This window comes from Passer montanus, unplaced genomic scaffold (genome assembly GCF_014805655.1).
Source record: "Passer montanus isolate IOZ18808 unplaced genomic scaffold, ASM1480565v1 scaffold11, whole genome shotgun sequence".
NCBI classification, from domain to species: domain Eukaryota; kingdom Metazoa; phylum Chordata; class Aves; order Passeriformes; family Passeridae; genus Passer; species Passer montanus.
Window position 1 is genome coordinate 16,231,359 of NW_024357613.1, and position 21,017 is coordinate 16,252,375.

The 21,017-nt window shown below is 36.4% G+C and overlaps 1 protein-coding gene across 6 annotated transcripts in view; it reads left to right on the top strand.

The window, feature by feature from the left end:
* The window catches only part of COL12A1 (collagen type XII alpha 1 chain), a 100,631-nt gene that overhangs the window by 51,031 nt on the left and 28,583 nt on the right, over window positions 1–21,017 (top strand). For 5 of the 6 annotated variants that reach the window (XM_039728835.1, XM_039728846.1, XM_039728865.1 and 2 more), the window contains 21 exons: window positions 257–386; window positions 1,773–1,912; window positions 2,219–2,351; window positions 2,453–2,479; window positions 2,790–2,932; window positions 5,374–5,503; window positions 6,347–6,486; window positions 7,565–7,694; window positions 8,354–8,496; window positions 9,392–9,521; window positions 10,425–10,567; window positions 11,935–12,064; window positions 12,262–12,381; window positions 12,994–13,140; window positions 13,917–14,033; window positions 14,455–14,601; window positions 14,689–14,763; window positions 15,314–15,453; window positions 17,296–17,419; window positions 17,615–17,758; window positions 19,625–19,789. In XM_039728835.1, the coding sequence (XP_039584769.1) occupies window positions 257–386; window positions 1,773–1,912; window positions 2,219–2,351; window positions 2,453–2,479; window positions 2,790–2,932; window positions 5,374–5,503; window positions 6,347–6,486; window positions 7,565–7,694; window positions 8,354–8,496; window positions 9,392–9,521; window positions 10,425–10,567; window positions 11,935–12,064; window positions 12,262–12,381; window positions 12,994–13,140; window positions 13,917–14,033; window positions 14,455–14,601; window positions 14,689–14,763; window positions 15,314–15,453; window positions 17,296–17,419; window positions 17,615–17,758; window positions 19,625–19,789 (2,698 nt within the window). The remainder of the gene's footprint in view (window positions 1–256; window positions 387–1,772; window positions 1,913–2,218; window positions 2,352–2,452; window positions 2,480–2,789; window positions 2,933–5,373; window positions 5,504–6,346; window positions 6,487–7,564; window positions 7,695–8,353; window positions 8,497–9,391; window positions 9,522–10,424; window positions 10,568–11,934; window positions 12,065–12,261; window positions 12,382–12,993; window positions 13,141–13,916; window positions 14,034–14,454; window positions 14,602–14,688; window positions 14,764–15,313; window positions 15,454–17,295; window positions 17,420–17,614; window positions 17,759–19,624; window positions 19,790–21,017) is intronic. The other variant, XM_039728856.1, reaches the window with a different exon arrangement.

The following is a 21,017-nucleotide window of genomic DNA, read 5'->3' on the forward strand; positions in this document are numbered from 1 at the left end:
AGGTTCAGTCTGCATCCTTTTTTCTAAATGAATAAATCAGTGAATAATCCACAAGGACTATGTTTCTCTGATGTAATATGTTTTGCAAAGGAATTAGTAGAGTACACTCAAAATTTAGGTGTAAATTTAAGGGCAAATGGTAAAACTTACTGCAGAATACTTTGTTTTTCAATGCAGGATTTTCTGCCGTTAGACCAAATGCAGAGTAAGAAATAGAGCAATTTTCAATCCTTTAAGTCACTATTTTTATTCTTAGGTGGAACTTGACAGACTCAAAACCAGCATTACTCTCTCTGACCTTTCCTCCCAAACACTGTACAATGTAAAAGTTGTTGCTGTATATGACGAAGGGGAATCCATACCAACAAATGCAGAAGCTGTTACTCGTAAGTTTCCTAATAATCATTCCTGTGGTTGTTTTTGCCTTATGTTTGATTTAAATGGTATGTGTTGCAATATGCTACTGAGTTTATGTGAAGCTCTAATTTAATCTGAGAAATACTTTATTTGCACTTGTAGCATTATTTGCAATATAATAAACTGCAAAAATCTTAGATGAGCTGTGTCCTACTGCCTTGAACACAGCATTGAAGTCTGCAGAGAGGTGAAGAGCCACTAAAGTAAAACTATTTCTATTTAAAGACTGAAGGAGAAGTGTAGGTGTAGAATCTATTAGAAAATATAAGGACAATAGAAGAAAGGTTTAGCAAGTCTTTGCAGAAATCTAGGCAAGTGAGTCAGAAGCTGGGCCATATGCTAGAGGATCAGAGAGACACAATCCTGCCTCTGATGCAAGAGAGTTTTTGCATCATGGAATGCTAAAGCAGCCTTTACTTTTAGACAGTCATAAAGGTGGCTTTTGAATAACCTCAACAAATAAAAGCAAGGAGATGGAGCTGCACAAGCTGTAGGAGCTGATCTCCATACAAGAGATGTGCCAGACTGAAAGGAGAAAGCAGCTATCACGCAACTTGTCATCTTCATCAAAGCACAGGATTTAAGAATATAGTTAACCAGAAAACTTACAATAGAAAAGAGTAATTTTACCTTTTCACTGCCCCTCCATCTGGGGGGCAGTGAAAAGGTAAAAATCCCATTAATATTCTCTCTCATTTTTTCTTCTGAATTTTTCATTTGGTAGTCTTATGTGTTTTAAAATGCTTGTGAGATTTCCTGCTTGCTGTTGTGCTAGTCTTTGCTCTGTAACTGTGGTTTTGTGTGAATGTGTTTGTAAGGAAAGAAGAGGAAAGGTCTGCCAAAGAAATTATTTCAAGTTTAATTCTCTGGTTCTACCTATTTACATATTTCTTCCCAGTGGCTATAATATTTTCCCTCCTTAACCTACAGTTAACCTCTGTGAATTCTTTCTAAATAAGTGGCGACTTATTTGGCTTATATAAAGAATTTTAAGATTTGTGAGAAACTCCTGCTGGAACTTGACCTGTGTCTATGGGAGTTCATATTCACTCCATGTAACTCCAAAATGTAACAGCCAGGGCTTCAGTTGTTTGAGTAGGCATGTGAGTTGTGACATCTGCTGAGGTCTGTTTTATCAGACAATGACCTAATGATGTGACCTTATGAGAGATAATTTGCTTTGTGGACTAGGTAATACTACTTTTTGTGTTTGATTGTAGTCATTAGAAGTGTGGTAGCTGAGAGATGAATCTTCTACATAATCTTCTAAATTATTTGTCTGAGTAATTCCTTTGTTTAACTGTATTTATTTTGTATTTACATTTTGTGAAATATTTTTCCTTTTCTCATAATAGAGCCTGTGCCAGCACCAGTCAATCTCAGAATCACAGATATAACTACGAATAGTTTCAGAGGTACTTGGGATCATGGAGCTCCAGATGTCTCTCTATATAGAATAACATGGGGGCCCTATGGAAGAGGAGAAAAACAGGAGGTAAGAATAATCAAACTCAGTTATATCCCACTCTGTTTGCCTGTTTCATTTGTATGTTTTGGGCCACCCTATGCTTTTGTGGGCAGTATCTCAGAGGCTGTATTTTTAAACTCAGAAATGTAATTGATAAATGGCCTATAACTTGGAAATTCAGTGGGAAGGTGTAGGACACATACTTACAGCATGTCCAGTAATGTTACTGAGTAAAAGCTCAGTTATATCCCACTCTGTTTGCCTGTTTCATTTGTATGTTTTGGTTTTGTTTATTTACCTTTTCCTTTTGTTTTTTTTTAATTTATTCACAAGACTATCTTAAATGGGGAAGAGAATAGTTTGGTCTTTGAAAATTTGAATCCAGATACATTATATGATATCTCAGTTACTGCCATCTATCCTGATGAATCAGAAAGTGATGAGCTCATTGGCAGTGAAAGAACATGTAAGTAAATAAAGAGATTCTGCATGTTGTTATTCATAGTTATTGAAAGAGAAGGCATACACATACAAGAATTCTGAAAATTCTTTCTACTTTTTTCCTAGTACCCTTGGTACCTATCACTACACAAGGTAAGAATCTGAATTTCCAGGTACCATTTTATTGAAGGAAACTCATAACTCTGTTTTTCTAAACTGTGACAAATGTTGACATTAAAAAGCTGAGATCATTTAATAAATATTATTGTGTATTTGGAAGAATACTAAACACTAGATTACCACATGTTTATTATTTTACAAACATTACAGTTTATGTTCCCCTGTACTTAATACATTTTCCTCTTGATCAGGCATTTATGCAGCCCTAAAAGTAAGAATTAAGTGTTTGTCTCTGCTCTTTGGTGAGCTACATATTTATTCTCCTCTTCATTATGCTTCTCAGCCCCAAAGAGTGGCCCACGGAACCTTCAGGTGTACAATGCAACTTCACACAGTTTGACTGTCAAATGGGATCCTGCCAGTGGTCGAGTGCAGAGATACAGGATCATTTACCAGCCTATCAGTGGGGATGGCCCTGAACAGTCGGTAACTAATTTTTAAAGTGCTAAAGTTATTCAACCTTAAATGCAACCTTCTGCAAAGTAATCCATTGGAAGAATTTCTTTTCGAAGCACAACACTGAATATATTCATTACCTTTTACATGAAGATTTTTATTTGTAGTGAATAAGTATATAATCCTACCTTTTTTTCCTTCCCTTTCAAATCCAAGTTAGAATACTCTTAACTGAGCAGCAATAATTTTGGATGAATCCCATTATCTCAAAAATCACATAATCATAGGTTGGAAAAGATCTTTTGAGTTCACTGTTTATCCATGGATAAAACTAAAATAAAATGTGTTGAGGACTAAGTCAATCAGCATCTAAGGCTGGAACTCACAGATAGAGGTGTCAGGACAATCAATAATATGAACTACCATGACTACTTTCATAGTCCAGAGTTTGCCATCATTTTCATAGTGTAGTTCCCATGTTACCAGAAGACTTTGCCATGGAACATGCTGTGAACAGTTGAGACTCTCTCTCACTGCTCTAGGGTCAGAATAAACACACAGAGGTAGCAATTGCAAAGAGAAATACAGGCAAAACATGTGCTGATGAAGTATTGAAGGTATTTTAGACTCTTTTAATGTGATGAGAAGATGTAATGCTATGAAGAGACAGTGCTTTAAAATCAGCCAGTTTTCCCTGTGTTGTCAGTGTGAACAGTTTTGGCTACTGGCAGCCTATGCAACACAGCCTGGGAATGGTAATTCAGTCAGGCTGTTTATCAGAAGTGTGTGCTACTTAAAAATGCCCTATTCTGTAGTGGGAGGCTGTTGTGGTTACTGTCAAATGAGTCAGAGGAACAGTCTCAGATGAGAACCACATTCATCTAGCTCGCCTCTGTAATCGGAGATCACACATGTTCAGAAGTATATCTAGGAATATTTACTTTAGAATCAGTTGGATATTTACACGCCCTTTTTAACTCTCTTCTGCACAACATGCATTTGAGTTGAGGTAATTGCAAAGTATTTTGAGCAAACACTATTTTAGTGAGAAATCTCTAGAGGAATAAGGAGGAACAGCAATATGTTTAATTAACATCTGTAATTAATTGCAGGCAGTGGAGTAAAAAGGGAATTATAATGATTCTCTTGAAATCTGTGCAAAGAATATGGTTAATAAACTTAATTGCTTACAGCTGGATAGAGTCAAGCAGTGGCAGTTGGAGAAAACACCTCTATTTAAGGAGAGCACACAGAACTCTCCTACTCTGCTCATGGCATTTAATGTCTGTTTCCAAATGACTTGCAGTCATATGATTATAATTCCTTGTCTGCTTTTGCTACTCTGATATTTTATTAAACTGTAGGTGCTGGGTAGGCAGTACAATAGTCCCACCAAAGTATTTAAAATATAATTTCTGGATTTTTTTTGGTTGCCCTGTCTGACTTTTAATGGCTTCAGCACTAAGAGGAATCACAGGTGATTTGAAGACAGAAAAAAAGGTCTGCCATAACTGCACACAGAACTGCAGAGACCATCATGATCATTTAGTGTCAGGTTTTGAAAGGCAGTCACATACTAAAATGTAGAGGCAGCCATGATGGGATGATGAAAGCATTTGTGCTTTGAAAGGAGCTTTGTACACTTGAGTGCAAAAACCCCCTTTGATTCTAAGTTAAAATAGTCTGCTTGTAAATGAAAATAATCTACTGCTATGAAATGTGAAGATGAGTAAATGCTCGCTCGTTGTCAGTTCTTCAACAGCAGATGATTGGAAATGTTATGCTGAACACGTTAGCTGAATAGGCTTTGAAAATGTGCAGATAGTCTTAAAAGTACAAATAATGATAGGAGTTACAATATCCATTTGTGCGAAAAGGAGCTTTGTACACTTGAGTACAAAAACCCCCTTTGTAAGTTAAAATAGTCTGCTTGTAAATTAAAATAATCTACTGCTATGAAATGTGAAGATGAGTAAATGCTTGCTCGTTGTCAGTTCTTCAACAGCAGATGATTGGAAATGTTATGCTGAACACGTTAGCTGAATAGGCTTTGAAAATGTGCAGATAGTCTTAAAAGTACAAATAATGATAGGAGTTACAATATCATTTGTGCTGGTACAGAACTGGGAGTTTATATATAATTGTAGTTGTATTCAAGTTTGGAGATTTTAAAGAACAGTGGCTTTGTCTAAAGTCTTAACTTGCTAAAACCAATATGTACTAAATATTACTACTGTTCAATGTCTACTGTCAGTGCCAGTCACAAGAAAATCGCAGCATTGATACACACTGTTTTCCACTCTGCATCAAATACATGCATTCTTTACTGTAGCAATAAGCACAAAAGAGAGGAGGGTATAAAAGGTGTGTTTTCCACTCTGCATCAAATACGTGCATTCTTTACTGTAGCAATAAGCACAAAAGAGAGGGTATAAAAGGGATTTTAATATTTTCCTTTTGTTTTGCTGCAGACTACTGTTGGGGGACGACAGAACAGTGTGGTGATACAGAAGCTGCAGCCTGACACACCATATGCTATTACTGTGTCATCAATGTACGCAGATGGTGAAGGGGGACGAATGACAGGACGAGGCAGAACCAGTGAGTAACATCTTCAGGTCTTGTACAAGAAGACCTATAGATACAAGACAATATCCATATATTGCTTTTCAGAAGAGCTGAGAAAACTTTCTTGTGGTGAAAATGTATGTGTCATTTTTCCTTTGGTGGCTTTCAAGTTTCTGAAGTAAGAACACCTGTCAGTCTACTGGCTGTAGAGGAACCTTTGACCACTGCCTTTGACTGGATGCCCAGTTTTTAAAGCTGAGAGAAACCCAAATCTTACTATGGAACTTCTTCTTAATTTAAATTTGTTTAATTGTTTTATGCCATAATTTGGTAATAACCTTAAAGCATCTGAGGGCATGTTACTCTCATATTAGCGTGCTTTTAAGCACCTTCAATTGAGAGGCTGACCTTCATAGTGTGAGCTTTAGGACTCCACTATTTTATATTCTTTTGATCCTGCTATAGAAATCACTGAGATTTGCTATCAGAGACACTCCAGGTATAAAACCCATTTCAATGTATTTACTTAAATAATTATATAATTGTAAAATTATTAATTCAGTTGCATTTACTTTAATTACGGACTTGCAGTGGAAAGTCCGACACAGCAATAGGTTTGGTGAGGAATGAAGAAAAAATCCTAATGAAATTATTGCATAATTCCAAAGTAGTGTCCAGAAATAAATTTTTAACTAGCATTGTTTGTGGTGTTGGATAGAGCTGATGTGTTCTGAGCAATGAAGATAAATAAGATTTAACATGAGCTACTAAACCTATTTTCAAAGTTTCCTAAGGATACATTACAGAGATGTGATCTGACAGCAAAAAGGAGAGAATAGGGTTCCACATTTCTGACATCTTATTGATCTGTTTCAGAACCTCTCACCACTGTGAAGAATTTGCTGGTTTATGACCCAACCACTAGTACTCTGAATGTTCGATGGGATCATGCAGAAGGCAGTCCTCGCCAATACAAAGTGTTTTATGGACCTACAGCTGGAGGTGCAGAAGAAATGGTAAATTCTTCATGTGGATCTCACTAACCATCTCAGATAAATTACAGCTCATGGTGGTAGTGAGAGAAATGCTGCTGGGTGAAGTAGGTCGTGTTTGCCTATGCAGTGGCTTTTTTTCTGTTCATAGCCCCTCTGGAGAAAATGCATGGCAACTCCATGAAAATTTCTCCCATATGTATTACAGATGTTTGATTTTATAAAGTAGACCATCAGTGATTAGTTCTTAGCGTGGGATTTAATACCACACACAGTTTTTTGTTTCTTTATCCCTAGGGCACTGTGTGTGAATGTAAAGCTGACTTGAGGGTGCACAAAAGCTTCTAAAGTTGGGAGACTTCATTTCTACCCATCTTTACTGCTAAGAAGTCATGTGACTGTAGGCTTCAATGGTATTGGTGGAAGCAGAAAAGTCCACATTCTCATCCCCCAAAATTATTTAATTACTAAAGAGCTAAAAGAATCCTGAAAATAGGAAACCCTTGCTGCAGACTGGGAAATATAATTTCCTACTTGTGTTTCTTTTTCTACATCAGTGCAATTTTATGTGCACATGAAATGAGTCATACATGAATGCTATTGTTTCAATAGGAACTGAGGTGCTACTGATGACAAATATTCTTAAGTGTTGTGGAGTTTTATTTCCTAAGATGAGCTGCTCATTATACTTCTTGTCATCAGCATGTTGTAGTGCTATGTAATGTTTTTTTTTTAAACTTAGAAAGTGATATTTTAATGCATCTGAGCTGCTAAATAGTAGTCATTAAAGAGATTATGGCAGATTCTGCTACTTTCATTAGTACAGCAGGATCTGGACCCAAAAGTGGAGAGAGCTGTAAAGGAGCTATATAGGAATGCATGGAACTCCTTTGTATTAAGTCTGAGAGAGAATGTTCTTGAAAAGCAGTTTTAGAAGATACCACAAACCATGTTATTTTGAGCTTCAACTTTTGTAAAGTTTTTATCACATCCAGTCTGTAAATTAGATATGGTAGGGGAATAAGTGATAAATAAAAGAAGCTTAAACTATTTTTTGGCATGTTTTTGTAAGTTTCTTGACCCTTTCTTTTTAAATTTATAGACCACAGTACCAGGAAATACAAACTATGTCATCCTGAGGACTCTTGAACCCAACACACCTTACACTGTGACTGTGGTTCCAGTTTTCCCAGAGGGGGATGGTGGACGTACCTCTGACACTGGACGCACCTGTAAGTAAAATAGCCCTTTTCAAGAAAATATTAGAAATTTTTTATGAATGGCCTCAGATCATTAGAAATTGATTTTGCATTAAAAGTTTACCTGTTTATTTTTGCAGCTTTGTAACTTATTCTGTTTCCCTTGCTTATTTGTGTGGAGGATTTCAGTCCACTTAACTCAGACAAGCTTAGCTCCAAAAGTTGTGCAGCACACTTAGTGTTTACTTCACAGAACAGTAACATTTTAATTGTAGTGCTCGTAGAAATACTTGTGAACAAAGAGTGAATATTGGTGTTAATCCATGCCAATGTCCATGCATGTACTTAAAATTTTCCAGGAAGTTTGGGCTACTAATGTCAGTCAGCTTGACCTAAAATGTGTAGTTTGGGGTAATTTTTCATACATATCTGATGAACAACAGGAAAACAAAGTGTTATGATCATAATTTCAATTTGCAGTACGGACATGTACTTTGCTGCCTGGTATGGAAGTTTGGAAAGCCTGAACATGGAGATTGTCAGCTTTGTAAATTTTGGGCTAACAAAAGTAATGTGTTTATCTTGGGCTGAGGTACTTTTCAGCTTCTTTTAAGTGCTGTTGTATATTCTTTTTGGAATAGAACTTACACAAGCAACTTTGTAAAACTTAATTTAAATTATCCTTGATCTAGTGGAGAGAGGAACACCAAGAAACATTCACGTTTACAATCCCACACCAAACAGCATGAATGTTCGTTGGGAACCTGCTCCAGGTCCAGTACAGCAATACAGAATTAATTATGCTCCACTGTCTGGCCCAAGGCCATCAGAATCTGTAAGTAATTTAGCTTTTATACTATTAGTCAAATGTGTGTAGAGAATACTGCTTCCTTCAATGAGTGTAAAAAATAATAGTAAACTCAGGCCAACTGTGTCTGCCCAGGAGAGTCTCTGCAGAAAGCATAGTGTTTATAGGAACCTAGTCCATTGTTAAAAGAGGCTTAATTTGGTAAAATGAGAGAAATAAGAAATAAGACTCTCCCATTTAAAACTCTGTATTGGTGGCTGAGTATCCTTTATCATATTGCAGGTAAATATGAGTTAAATAATTTTTTTTCAAGAGAGTCTGAGATAACAAATGCTTATTAGGATTTGTGTAATTATGAATCCAGATGCCATCTGCTTACCCTAAATTACTACTCTTTTGTGGGGGTTGGTGGCCAGTGACATCTGGATATAGGTAAAAAAGTACCCTCCAGGTGTGAAGTAGGACTTCTTGGATTTCTGTAGAAATAAGTGCAGTTTTAAAATTTCAACTATAAATGTACTAACGTAAAATGTACACCCGTATTGTAAATGTAGATGTACATGTTTTTATGTAAGGAATCGTAAGGACTTTTGATGTCCTTTATACACAGTAAATTGTGACAGAAATTACTTTTTTAGTTTCTAAGTGTTTCTCTTATTTTTTCTGAACTATTTTAATGTAAAATGTAAAAAGTAACAATTGTGTTTGCAGAATGAGAGCTCCTTATACTGTTTGTTCTTTTTTTCACCTGCTATTGAATTTTTATCAATATTGCACGTTTATTTTAAACTTGTGTTATTTTTCTTAGCGCGCAGCATGGTCATGTTTCCAATTTTTTTATATTTCATTCAAGTTGTTTTCTAAAAAGAGATGGTATAAGCTGAAACTTTATTTATATAGGTGCTTGTTGTTTCTCTTTTAGATTGTGGTGCCAGGCAACACTCGTGATGTGATTCTGGAGCGCTTGACTCCTGACACTGCTTACTCAATAAATGTTATAGCTCTGTATGCAGATGGAGAGGGAAATCCAAGCCAAGCACAGGGAAGAACCTGTAAGAGACATTACTTGTGTTGTGAAATATACATCACAACTCGTGTGAAGAATGTATAAAATTAGTTACAATTACAAATAACGTAAGCTATTTAGTGCAACTCTGAATTATGCATCTGAATTATGCCTGCAGCAATTATTGGTCTCTGCGGCAGGGGACTTTTGCTATGCTGTCAGTCAGTTGTGGTACTTGAGTAATTAGCAATGTAATTTTCAATTGGGAAATAAACTTAATTTCAATGTGTAAGAGTTAAAAAGCTCTTTTCAAAATCAAATTACAGGTGAATAACAATTTATCTTTTGTAAAAAAAAAAAATAGCCTAAGATGGGTAGAATTAGTTGTCAAAACTAAAAAAAGGGCTTCATGTTCGGGGTCTGATAAGTAATTGTACATGTCGGCCTCCGCAGCTGTTTGTTTTTTGCTGCCCACACCTAAACACCAAAATCTCCTTGTTACAACTTCTCACAGGATCTTGGTTGGGTTATGCTTAAACTCTAAAATTCATACTAGAAGTAACAGGTACAGAACCTGTCAACAAAAATAATTTTGCTGCTTCTGTGTTTTCCCTGTAACATCCCTATATTCAGCTAAAACTTGAAGATATGACAGGCTATAGTTATACTTGTCTGCAGGAGTTTGAGAAACAGAATGTGTGTAGAAGCTCACTTTGCACATCTGGATGTTCTCTCCCTTTTGTACTGCTCCAATTTGGCTCTCTTTCTATTTAAGACCTTCACACACTGCTGCATGAACATTGACTTAATCTGCCCATGTATATTCATTTATTCAGGGTTTCAGGAAGGGCCCTTGACTTTGGCTTCAGGGCAACATTTGAATTGATGAGGGTGACACAGATCTAGAAGTATCATGCCCCATACAACCTTCTGTATTTTCATTTTTCAGTGCCTCGCAGTGGTCCAAGGAATGTGAGAGTATTTGATGAGACTACAAACAGCCTTTCTGTGCAATGGGACCATGCTGATGGGCCAGTTCAGCAGTACAGAATCATTTATTCACCCACTGTGGGAGACCCTATTGATGAATATGTAAGTTCTGTAATTCCTTAGTAAGCACTGAGATGTTTTCAGTTAATTCTTTAGGCTACAGAAAAGACAAGATGTGTTCTACATGTAGTACACTGTGCAGGTTTTCGGGTCATTGTTGTCAATGTTAGGAAGCCATGGTTTGTATGAAACAGGATTTTTTTCCATGAAGTTATATATGGTTTCTTGAAGAAATATGTGTGTGAAATAATGTTAAATATGTAAGTCATGCATTAATCAGAAGATTCGGAACAGAATCTGCTTTCTGGCATTTCATTGAAGTGTGATGGATTGAATAGCCATCTATTACTTCATACTGTATTCATTACAAAGTCAGTGTTCTAGGATACAGAATAAACATAAGTCTGTGTTTCATAAATTGAAGAGAATTCACAGAGTCTCATAAGACAGCAATGGTAACTTTGATTCAGCATCTACCTTGCTGTTCTAAGTTTCAGTATGAATTGTGTTTCATTTCCTGCACCTTAATGATAGCAGAAGTTATTCTGAAGCTTATAAAATTCACAGAGTGTTTATAGCAAAGCTAAGCTCAGATCCTATAGAGGACAAGGGCAGAATTCCTGCCAACTGTCACCAGCCAAAATGATATTTTTATTGCTTTTATATTACTGTATAGCATATGCTGAAAATTCACTGTTTGAAAATTCCTTACTGGACTCATTAATCAGGACACACATATTGTCAACGCACATATCTTCTTTGCAGAAAAGATTAGACAATCCATAAAAACAGCAAGTCTCAAACAACTGAAAATTTTAATCAAGTATTCATAGCAAGTGCTGACAGGCATGTGCTTTTGAGAGAGATACCTCAAGTTACTTCCCTTAGTTTCAGAGCTTTATATCTTCTTTATGGAGCAGGATCACTTTTGGGTTTATACCGACATTTTCATTAGAAAAGAGAGTGCATGGCTGCATAAGGAAGTTGAGATTGAGGGATGCATAACTAGGGACATTTTTGTATGTCAATATATTTAGAGCTTCTCTCTCAGAATAACTTGTTTCTGCCAAGAAAAAAACCCACATCATTATGGCTTCTATATTTCTATGAGGGAAGAGTACCGAAATCTTGATGGAGAACTGCAGCATCTCAGTCTGATGTGAGTGTTGGGACTGAAGAACCAATTTGATTTATGTTTTTGTAATGGCCACAGTGTTTTGTATTTCAAAATAAAAATTGATAATTGTTTATAGGCTATAACCCTTAAGGTATCCTGAATGACTTTTTCTATGATGGACATAAAACATAGTGTGCCAAATGTCAGAACAAATTTTTGTTTCTAGCTACTGTCACTACTGATCAATTGCAAGACTGTGAATCTATTTACCTCTGTTTTTTTTGTGTTCTAGACAACAGTCCCTGGCATAAGGAATAATGTGATACTGCAACCATTACAGTCAGATACGCCATATAAAATTACTGTTGTTGCTGTGTACGAAGATGGAGATGGTGGACAACTGACTGGAAATGGCAGAACTGGTAATCATAGTTTTCATATTGATTATTCTTTTTTAAGTTTAAGACAGATTCCTTGAACACTTCAACATTGTAAAGGTTTCATTAAGGTAATTATGTTCTTGATGTGATTGTTACCTGCAGAGTGAGTAACAACCTGCATTTCTAAAAATTGAAAAACAATTACTAGCCTAATTAGAATGGGTTTTTTTTCTTTTTAGTTGGCCTGCTTCCTCCTCAAAATATGTATATAACTGATGAATGGTATACACGCTTCAGAGTTTCCTGGGATCCTTCACCATCCCCTGTTCTTGGCTATAAAATTGTATATAAGCCTGTGGGTAAGAAAACTTGTTCATTCTGAGTATACCACTCTTAGAACAGTGAGTAGCTAATAGCAGATCACAGTAGAAATCATATACATCATTTTGTGTTAAAGGAGCTATTTATTTCATCTGTTTACCAATTTTCATGAAAACTTTAGTCTTATGATCAATTTGTATAATAAACACAAACTATCAGTTGCAGTTTCATACATTCAATTACAGGGATTGAATTGTATATTTAAAACTTTATACAGTGACCTGATTTGTTTTTAGCCTCTTTAATGGTTCTTGTCCTTCTAAGGCTATGAACTGGTATATATGAGATGATATTGGACAGGTATATGGCTACTAATGGCCTGCAGAACTTTTGTTTTATGTAGGCCTTCCTACAATATACATATATTTCTAGAAGCTGAACACAAACATTGCGCAATAGTTTGTAAAGCTATGTGTATGTTCTGTTTGCAACATTGTAATATGCTAAAATTTAAGAAATCAATATGCTCTGTTTTGGAAAAAAAAATGAAGTTAACATTTACTGATGTGTGAGAGACGGAATAGTTTTGTAGCTCATGTAATCATGATTCTTTCTTTCTTTCTCTGTTCTTAATGCTTCGTTGATTCAAGGTTCAAATGAGCCCAGGGAGTTTTTTGTGGGAGAAGTGACTTCCTATATTTTGCATAATCTGTCTCCCAGTACTACTTATGATGTGAATGTTTATGCCCAGTATGATTCTGGAATGAGCGTACCTTTGACAGATCAAGGCACTACATGTAAGTCAGAACAATTTTGTTGTAGTCATGCTAGATACATATGCTGGTATGAAATAACATTGATTAAGAGAAGATTTTAATGTCTGGTTGCTAGAGAGCCTGAGCACCCTCTCATAGGGAATACTTGTCATCTGTCCATGCGGTAGATATTCATATTTCATATTTTCATTACTCTTTCCAAGATTAGTGTTTTACTAATCTTGGAAAGAGTAATGAAAATATGTTTTGAAGTAATGACATGATGAAATAAAATTTTCTAGTCTATTTCCTAAAATTTTGTTATACTATACTTGCAGTCAATCTTTACCTGTCTCCAGGGTACTACAGAATCTAACCATGTTACTAAGCAGGCTTAGTGATAGGCTTTTTGATATTCTGCTTTTACCTCATAGGAATGTCCAGTGATTTTGATGATGCCCTCAGCTAAGAAACTTCTAAAAGTTTCTTAATTATGATGACTCAAGTACATTATTTTCATGCTGCTATATATATGAGTAAAATTTTTATTTTTGGAGGTATTTTATTTTGTAAAGAAATCATCTTCATGTGAAAACTCATAAAGTGGGCTGTTACCCATTATGGGATCTGGGTGCAAATAGCTAGGTGGGGATCTGTAGGGTGTAAAATAAAGAGATTTGACTAGAACTGCTCTTTCTTTCTGCAAGTGTTTTTAAAAATCAAGTTCCAAACCAGCACTGCTAATACAATTTTCATTTTGATGTGCTTTACCTATTACATACTATTTTCCAGAGAAAATTTTCTCTCTCTTTTCACAGTATATTTGAATGTCACTGACCTAAAAACTTACAAAGTGGGTTGGGATACTCTCTGTATCCGGTGGTCACCTCATCGGTCAGCAACTTCCTACAGACTGAAGCTAAACCCAACTGATGGTAAGTGTGTTCTATTTTTTGCATTTTCTAGAAACATAATTGTGTAATGTCCGTGACAGCACCACTTATTTGGATTGCTGGCAAGCACCAACCATATGATACATCTGGTTGAGTTTTAAAGCTCTGAATATAACCTGTTTTTCTTGAGTGGTGAAAAAGCTGCAAAGAGGGAGTACTGCTTATGTTAAGTGAACCTACATCTCCCAGTTGCCTGGTTTCACATGTGGGATGCAAATGTACTTTCCAGTGTGCTCCAGGGTTCAAAATCACTACAGGTTTTGGTCTAGAAAGGTTGTTATGGGACAAGAATAAGAGTGCTGTCCCAGCCTCCTCTCAAGAGGTTTCTTCATTTCTACACTTGCTGCATTAGAAGGGAAGTAATAGGTTCTAACTTTCTTTCTGTTGGGCTTTTTTTTGACAGGTTCCAGAGGACAGGAGATCACAATTCGTGGGTCAGAAACAAGCCACTGTTTTACTGGCCTCTCACCAGACACAGAATACAATGCTACTGTCTTTGTTCAGACCCCTAACCTTGAGGGACCTCCAGTCTCTATGAGGGAGCATACGGGTAGGTAACAGATACAATGAACTTTAAGTTTTAGCTATAGATTTTGTCTTGTTTCAGCTGTAGAATAAAATTATTATTTCTTTTCAGTCCTCAAACCTACAGAGGCACCAACTCCACCACCTACACCTCCTCCACCTCCCACAATCCCTCCAGCTCGGGATGGTATGTTTGTTTCTAGAATTATTCAATATTTTTGTATAGTTCCTGTACTACTTCATAGTTTACCTCCATTTTTCATAACGTTAAGTGGATTTAAAACTAGCACAGCCTTTTAGCAAAATGAAGATTCAGACCTTTCTTAATGCCATCCCTTTGTTCTAGAGCTTACTAGACTTCAGCATTTCCTGGTTTACAACAGCAAGCTGCAAACCTTTGGGGAAAATATTATTGATATGCTATAGTTCTGCAGAAAATCTATGAGATTATCTGATCTCAGCAGACAATTAATGTTTTATGTAGCTGATCAAGGAAAAAAAGTAATTTACAACATTTACATTTTAGTCTTGAAGTCTTTCACTTTTCTTGAAGTTTTCTTTGATATATTTTAATAAATGTTTTTGTGGAGTGCATTAGTCATGTGCCAGGTTGAATGTGTGGTAGTAGGACATTTACTGAATATTTGTCATTCTTGAATTTTCAAATTTTGAAGCAATATTTATTTCATGGTGGTATGGTTGATGTATTTTAAGGGTTCCTTTTCTTGGACTTTCAGTATGCAGAGGTGCCAAAGCAGACATAGTATTCTTGACTGATGCTTCCTGGAGTATTGGTGATGATAATTTCAACAAAGTAGTGAAATTTGTTTTCAGTACAGTAGGAGCCTTTGATTTAATCAATCCTGCTGGAATCCAGGTAGGTTTATTACTCCCATTGGGCACACTTTGGAGGGAAATTGAAGATTAACTGAATTGTTACTTTCAGAATGCTGTCATTTTTTATATTAGATTGCTGTAAAAGACATGTATATGGGTGTGCAAGCCTATTATTTATTAAATATATGTGGCATTTTATAAATACAAGGGAAATCCACTCTATTTTGAGTTGCTAATATTCTGAAATACAAAAGTTACAGTTTGTGGGAGTCCTCCAGGTAGAGAAACTGGGACGATTTATGGTCAATTTTATATTTTTGCTTATTTGTATACAGCATCCACTGGCACACTGCTTAGTTTGTATAGCCTAGGTTTTGTCTCTTTTGTATCATAAATTTTTTTTAGGTACATTCTAACTTTTGATTGAGGGCTACATTTTAAATTCTCAGTGTAAAAGATGAGTCCTGTGCCTGGAGGGTCCAGCTGGCTTGCCATTGCTGAGCTCCCTAGAATCCCACTGCACTAAGTAGCAGCGTGCCTTAAAAAAAGGCACTCACAGAAACCTTTTCATGCTGTGCTAACATGGGTTCACTCCACAGTGGGCATAGTAAAATATGAAAATGTCCTCTTAATGAATTAGTGCATTTTGAGAGAGTAAACAGAAATAGCTAACGAGGGATAGACTTTCAGGAGTCCTGGGCTGCTTATAGTTCTGTCAAAGTAACTTCCTGTCAGGCTTCTTACCGTAAGTGTTGCACCATTATCAGTTTTCTTCTGCTGGTAGGAAGCTGGATGAAATCAATGTCTAGGTTCCCATAACCACTTCCCTTTCACTAGATGAAATTAATGACATGAGGTCTAAGGGGGTTTCTTACATGGTATTTCTGGTTGCAGAGAGCTGCAGGTGCAATGCATTTTCTTTCGTTAGAAGGCTGACAGGATATTTACATTGTTAAAGGTCTGCTTTTCAGCTTCTAGGCATATTTTTAGTCATTTGATTCCCTATCTTTAACTCTCTAGACTTTTAAAGGAAAGACACTCCTTAAAGTCACTGTGTGTCAATGTTTATCATTCTTAGCTCTAATCTACACTGGGTAGTTTTCCTGTTCATTTAGTTTCTGTTTCACATATTCTTCTTGCTAATATATATGGAAGTAGAGAAGACAATAAAGGTGACAGACACATGTAAAGACTAATGTTTAGTAAAATAATGAAGTCACATACCACTTGAGATGCAACAATCTGAGGTTTTTAATTGAAATTAATAATTTTTAAAGGGGAATTTACTAAAGAAATGTGAATATATACATAACAGAAGTATTTATATTCAGCATTAAAATAGAATGCTGTAATATTGCAATTTTACAAAATATTAAAAGGAGAAAAATAAAAAATAAAAGTAAAAATTATGTAGGAATAAATTTCTAGTGATTGTATTTCAGTGCTTAAGGCAAGCGAGTATGCATTTATGTGTGTACTCAACTTTATTGACATCCTATTGACGAATTCTTTTTTATTCTTAAAAAAAAAAGCTGGAAGAAGTTTTGTAGATAATGTACATCTGCTCAGAAGTAGAAAATGGGCATATATATCTCACCATAATAACAGGAAGAATTTGATTGTATGCATTTTAGGCCATATTACATTTTATATATAGAAGAGAAAGAAAGTAAGAAGGAAAGAAGAAAAAAAAGATGTGTGCACATTGGTGTGATGTCTATATTTAGAAATATGTATATGTGTGCGTAATCGGACATATTTGAAAAATAATTTTTGATTATTTAAAAATTATTTATATACAGACTTACATATTTCAACGGAGACAGTTGGCCTGAATGTGGAGGTGTGAGACTGAACACTTTGTTGTTACATTCCATTTCAGGTTTCATTCGTGCAGTACAGTGATGAGGCAAAATCTGAATTTAAGCTGAATACATTTGATGACAAAGCCCAGGCCCTAGGTGCTCTTCAAAACATTCAATACAGAGGAGGAAACACAAGGACAGGTAATTCTGGGCTGTAATTATATTTATTTAAGATAAAATATTTTCAGAAAGTATGTAATTATCCTAATATTGCATGACTGAAAAAGTAGGTTTTTCTGTGGTGTTTTAGCTCTGTGGCTGTTGCCTTTAAGAAGTAAAAGAATTCTTCTTTTGTGGATAATATGGATGATTTCTTGTTTATTGTATACTCCACAGGCAAAGCCCTAACATTTATCAAAGAAAAGGTTTTGACTTGGGAGAGTGGCATGCGGCGAGGTGTTCCCAAGGTACTTGTTGTTGTCACAGACGGTCGGTCTCAGGATGAGGTGAGGAAAGCAGCGACAGTCATACAGCACTCTGGTAAGCAATTCACAGCACCTGGCTCTTTCTTTTCTGTATTGCTTCAATTATCTGGGAATCCTTTACTCATCCTTTATGGACTCGGAAATATATTCGGAGTATTTGGGAAAACCTCAGAACTATTCAAAGAATTTGTGCTCTCTAGTCTTACATTTTCTTTCTTAAGCCTTCTCTCTGGGGAAGGATGCGGCTTCCCAAAGATGTCATATGCATATTACTTCAAAGATGTAGCTTTTGGTTACTTCTTCCTCTTTTTGATGTTTGGATCCCAGAAATCATTGGGAAGTGTACTCCATACTAGAGCTTATGTTTTAATGAGCCTGGTTTGCTGAGGTTTATGTTTTATCTGGTATAAACCAGTGGATCTCCAGTTTAAGTAACTGCTTTTGAAGGAGCTGGGTCTTAATAGACTCCTCTGTTGGCTTTTAAGCTAAGAAGCACTTCCTCACCAGATTTGATGATTGTGGCTTATGTGAGTGCAGTAATCTGTTCCTGTCCCAGCACTTGGCATTTTGCATTTCAGTGCGTGAACCACCTAGTCCTGATCTCTGAGCAGGGGGATGTTCCTTTTGGGAATCACATGCATGTAAAGCACAAGTGGTAATCTTCTCTGTCTCTTTAATCTGGAAGAATTAGCTCTGTCTAGATGGTTTCTCAGTCTCCCTGGACAATATGCTTCAATGCTTAACTACCCTACTGGTAGGAGACCTTTGTCTTGCATTTCACTTAAAGTCTTTCTCCATGCTAGTGAGATAGTTGTCTTCATTTACCTAGTTTTAAAGAGAAAGATACTTAAAGTCTTTCTCCATGCTAGTGAGATAGTTGTCTTCATTTACCTAGTTAACCAGGAAAGAAACTGATCACTGTTCACTGTAATGGGCCTTTGTATTTGAAACCTCATTTCCTCATTCTGTCTTCTCTTTTCTAGACCAAATGAACCTATTTTTCCTTCAATGTCCTGTTGATCCTGTTTTTGAAACCCCTTATCATTTTTAGTTTCCTCTCTACTTGCTTTGTTTTCTACAAGCATGCTTGAAGCTGGACAGAGTATTTCAGTCAAAGTTTCACCAGAATTGGCTACAGGGGAATAATTACCTTCTTTAAAAAAAAAAAAAAAAGTTACTTTTATTGTTTGGAATAAATGTGAATCCCAGTTTCAGTCTCCAACTGGCTTTTCCAATGTCTGTGAAGTTTCTCTTCAATGAAATTTACACCTGGTGATATGATTGACTTCTATGGTCTGGTTCTTCTCATTTAACTTAAGACATCTGACAACCAAATGTCTAGTCCAAGGTCATCATGTAGGAACCTTTTATAACTGGTGAAGAGAGGAACAGATAGGCATCTATAGACAATGACTTTTCCTATCCTGAATTCAGCATGTGAGGGAGCTAAGATGAATTGCTTTCTGAATCTGGCCATGTCTATCCAGTGATTATAGAGAAAAATTAGACAACTTGGAAAGTAGAAGTTGGTGAGGTGAATGCCACTCTAAGAAAGAGAAACCAAGAGGCATGAAATGCAAGAGATGGAAACAGATAGACACCTGGATAACTAATGGCCTGTACTGCAGTTTTTGGCTGCAGAACAGATTTAAGATACTGTAGAGTTGAGAGAATTGTATGTTTTGTATTAAAGAGTGAGGAGACTATGTAGCCAAGGGCACATGAGATTGGATAATGCCCCAAAAAACAATGAATGAGGAGAAAGTTTTGAAAGAAAGATGTGAAACATCTTTCAGAGCTTTGACAGGGTGAAAAGAGATCTGGAATGTGTGCTCATCACAAGTCAATGGTTTGTGAATATTAACTTTAAAAGTGTTAATGTATGTTTACTGCGTTTCAAGTAACAAGTGTTAATTTACAGGCTTCAGTGTCTTTGTGGTTGGTGTGGCTGATGTGGATTACAATGAACTGGCCAAGATTGCTAGCAAGCCCAGTGAGCGTCACGTATTTATTGTTGATGACTTTGATGCCTTTGAGAAGATTCAAGATAACCTCGTCACCTTTGTGTGTGAGACAGCTACCTCAAGTGAGTAGAAGACATTGGTTTCATTTTTCCCAAATTAATATGTTTGTTTATATATTGCTGAAAGTGAGTGGTGGGTTGACCTTGGCTGGATGGACTTTCACGGTTTGCAGAGTAAGAGCCTGCCTCACCATAGCCTTCACCACAGGGAAGACCAGGAATGCACTGGAATCTCTGCTCTGGTGCCTGGCAGAGTTTTTTCTCTCACACATTCTCGTTCCTTTCTCCAGCTGCAGGCTGTTGTGCCGTTCCAACACACACCCCTCAACCCCAGCCACCGCCCCTTGTTAAATGTGTTATTCCCCAGTCACTACCACCACTGCTGGTGGGCTCAGCCTTGGCCAGTGGCAGGTCTGTCTTGGAGCCAGATGGAACTGACTGTGTTGGACACAGGGGAAGTGTCTGACGGCTTCCCACAGAAATCACCCATTAGTAGCTCCCCCATTAGCAAAGCCTTGCCATGCAAACTGAATACAATTTGCCACCTTATTAGGTGGCAAAATTAGATCTGGTAGATCAGAAGATATGTTCATATTAAAAAGTTAGATTTCAGAATAACTGGATATAGTTCAAGGAAGCAAGTTACTTTTTAAAATTTTGAAATGAGTGTTGTGTTTTATGTAATCTAATCTTGCATTTCAAAAGTACTACTAGAAGAAGAAAAGATTAACAGTCACTGACAATGTTAAGAAGTAGAATGATGCCTAATGTAAACTGCAGGGCACAAGTCTCTTATTCACCCCTGGACAAAGTGCTAAAGATGTATAGCTCTACTGTGTGACATTGTTTTAAAATTATCTGAGTAAAGCTCAGTTGTTTATTCAAGTGAAATCCTTCTATGGCAAAACCCAGAAATTCTCAGGCCTGTCATGTGCAACTGCATGTTCTCTAACTGCCTCATCTGCTGGCTCCCGAGGAGCCACATAAATTTGCAGTTATTTCTTGAGAATCTGACAGCTATTATGCAGCTTGACTCATGCCTTAAATATTGATGGAAAGACTGTGTCATTGTCCTCCTTTCTTCTTATGAATTATAATCTTAAAATATTTGGGGTTCATTTGTCATTTCATATAATTTGTCAGAGTAGAAATACCCTACTAAAAGTGATGAGTAGAGATTCTGACATTACATCTATCACAGGACACAGTGTGACAAATGTAGCAAAGACTGTCCCAGAATTAATAATAGCATAGACTTCTTGATAATAAAACTTTCTGAAGTATACATATG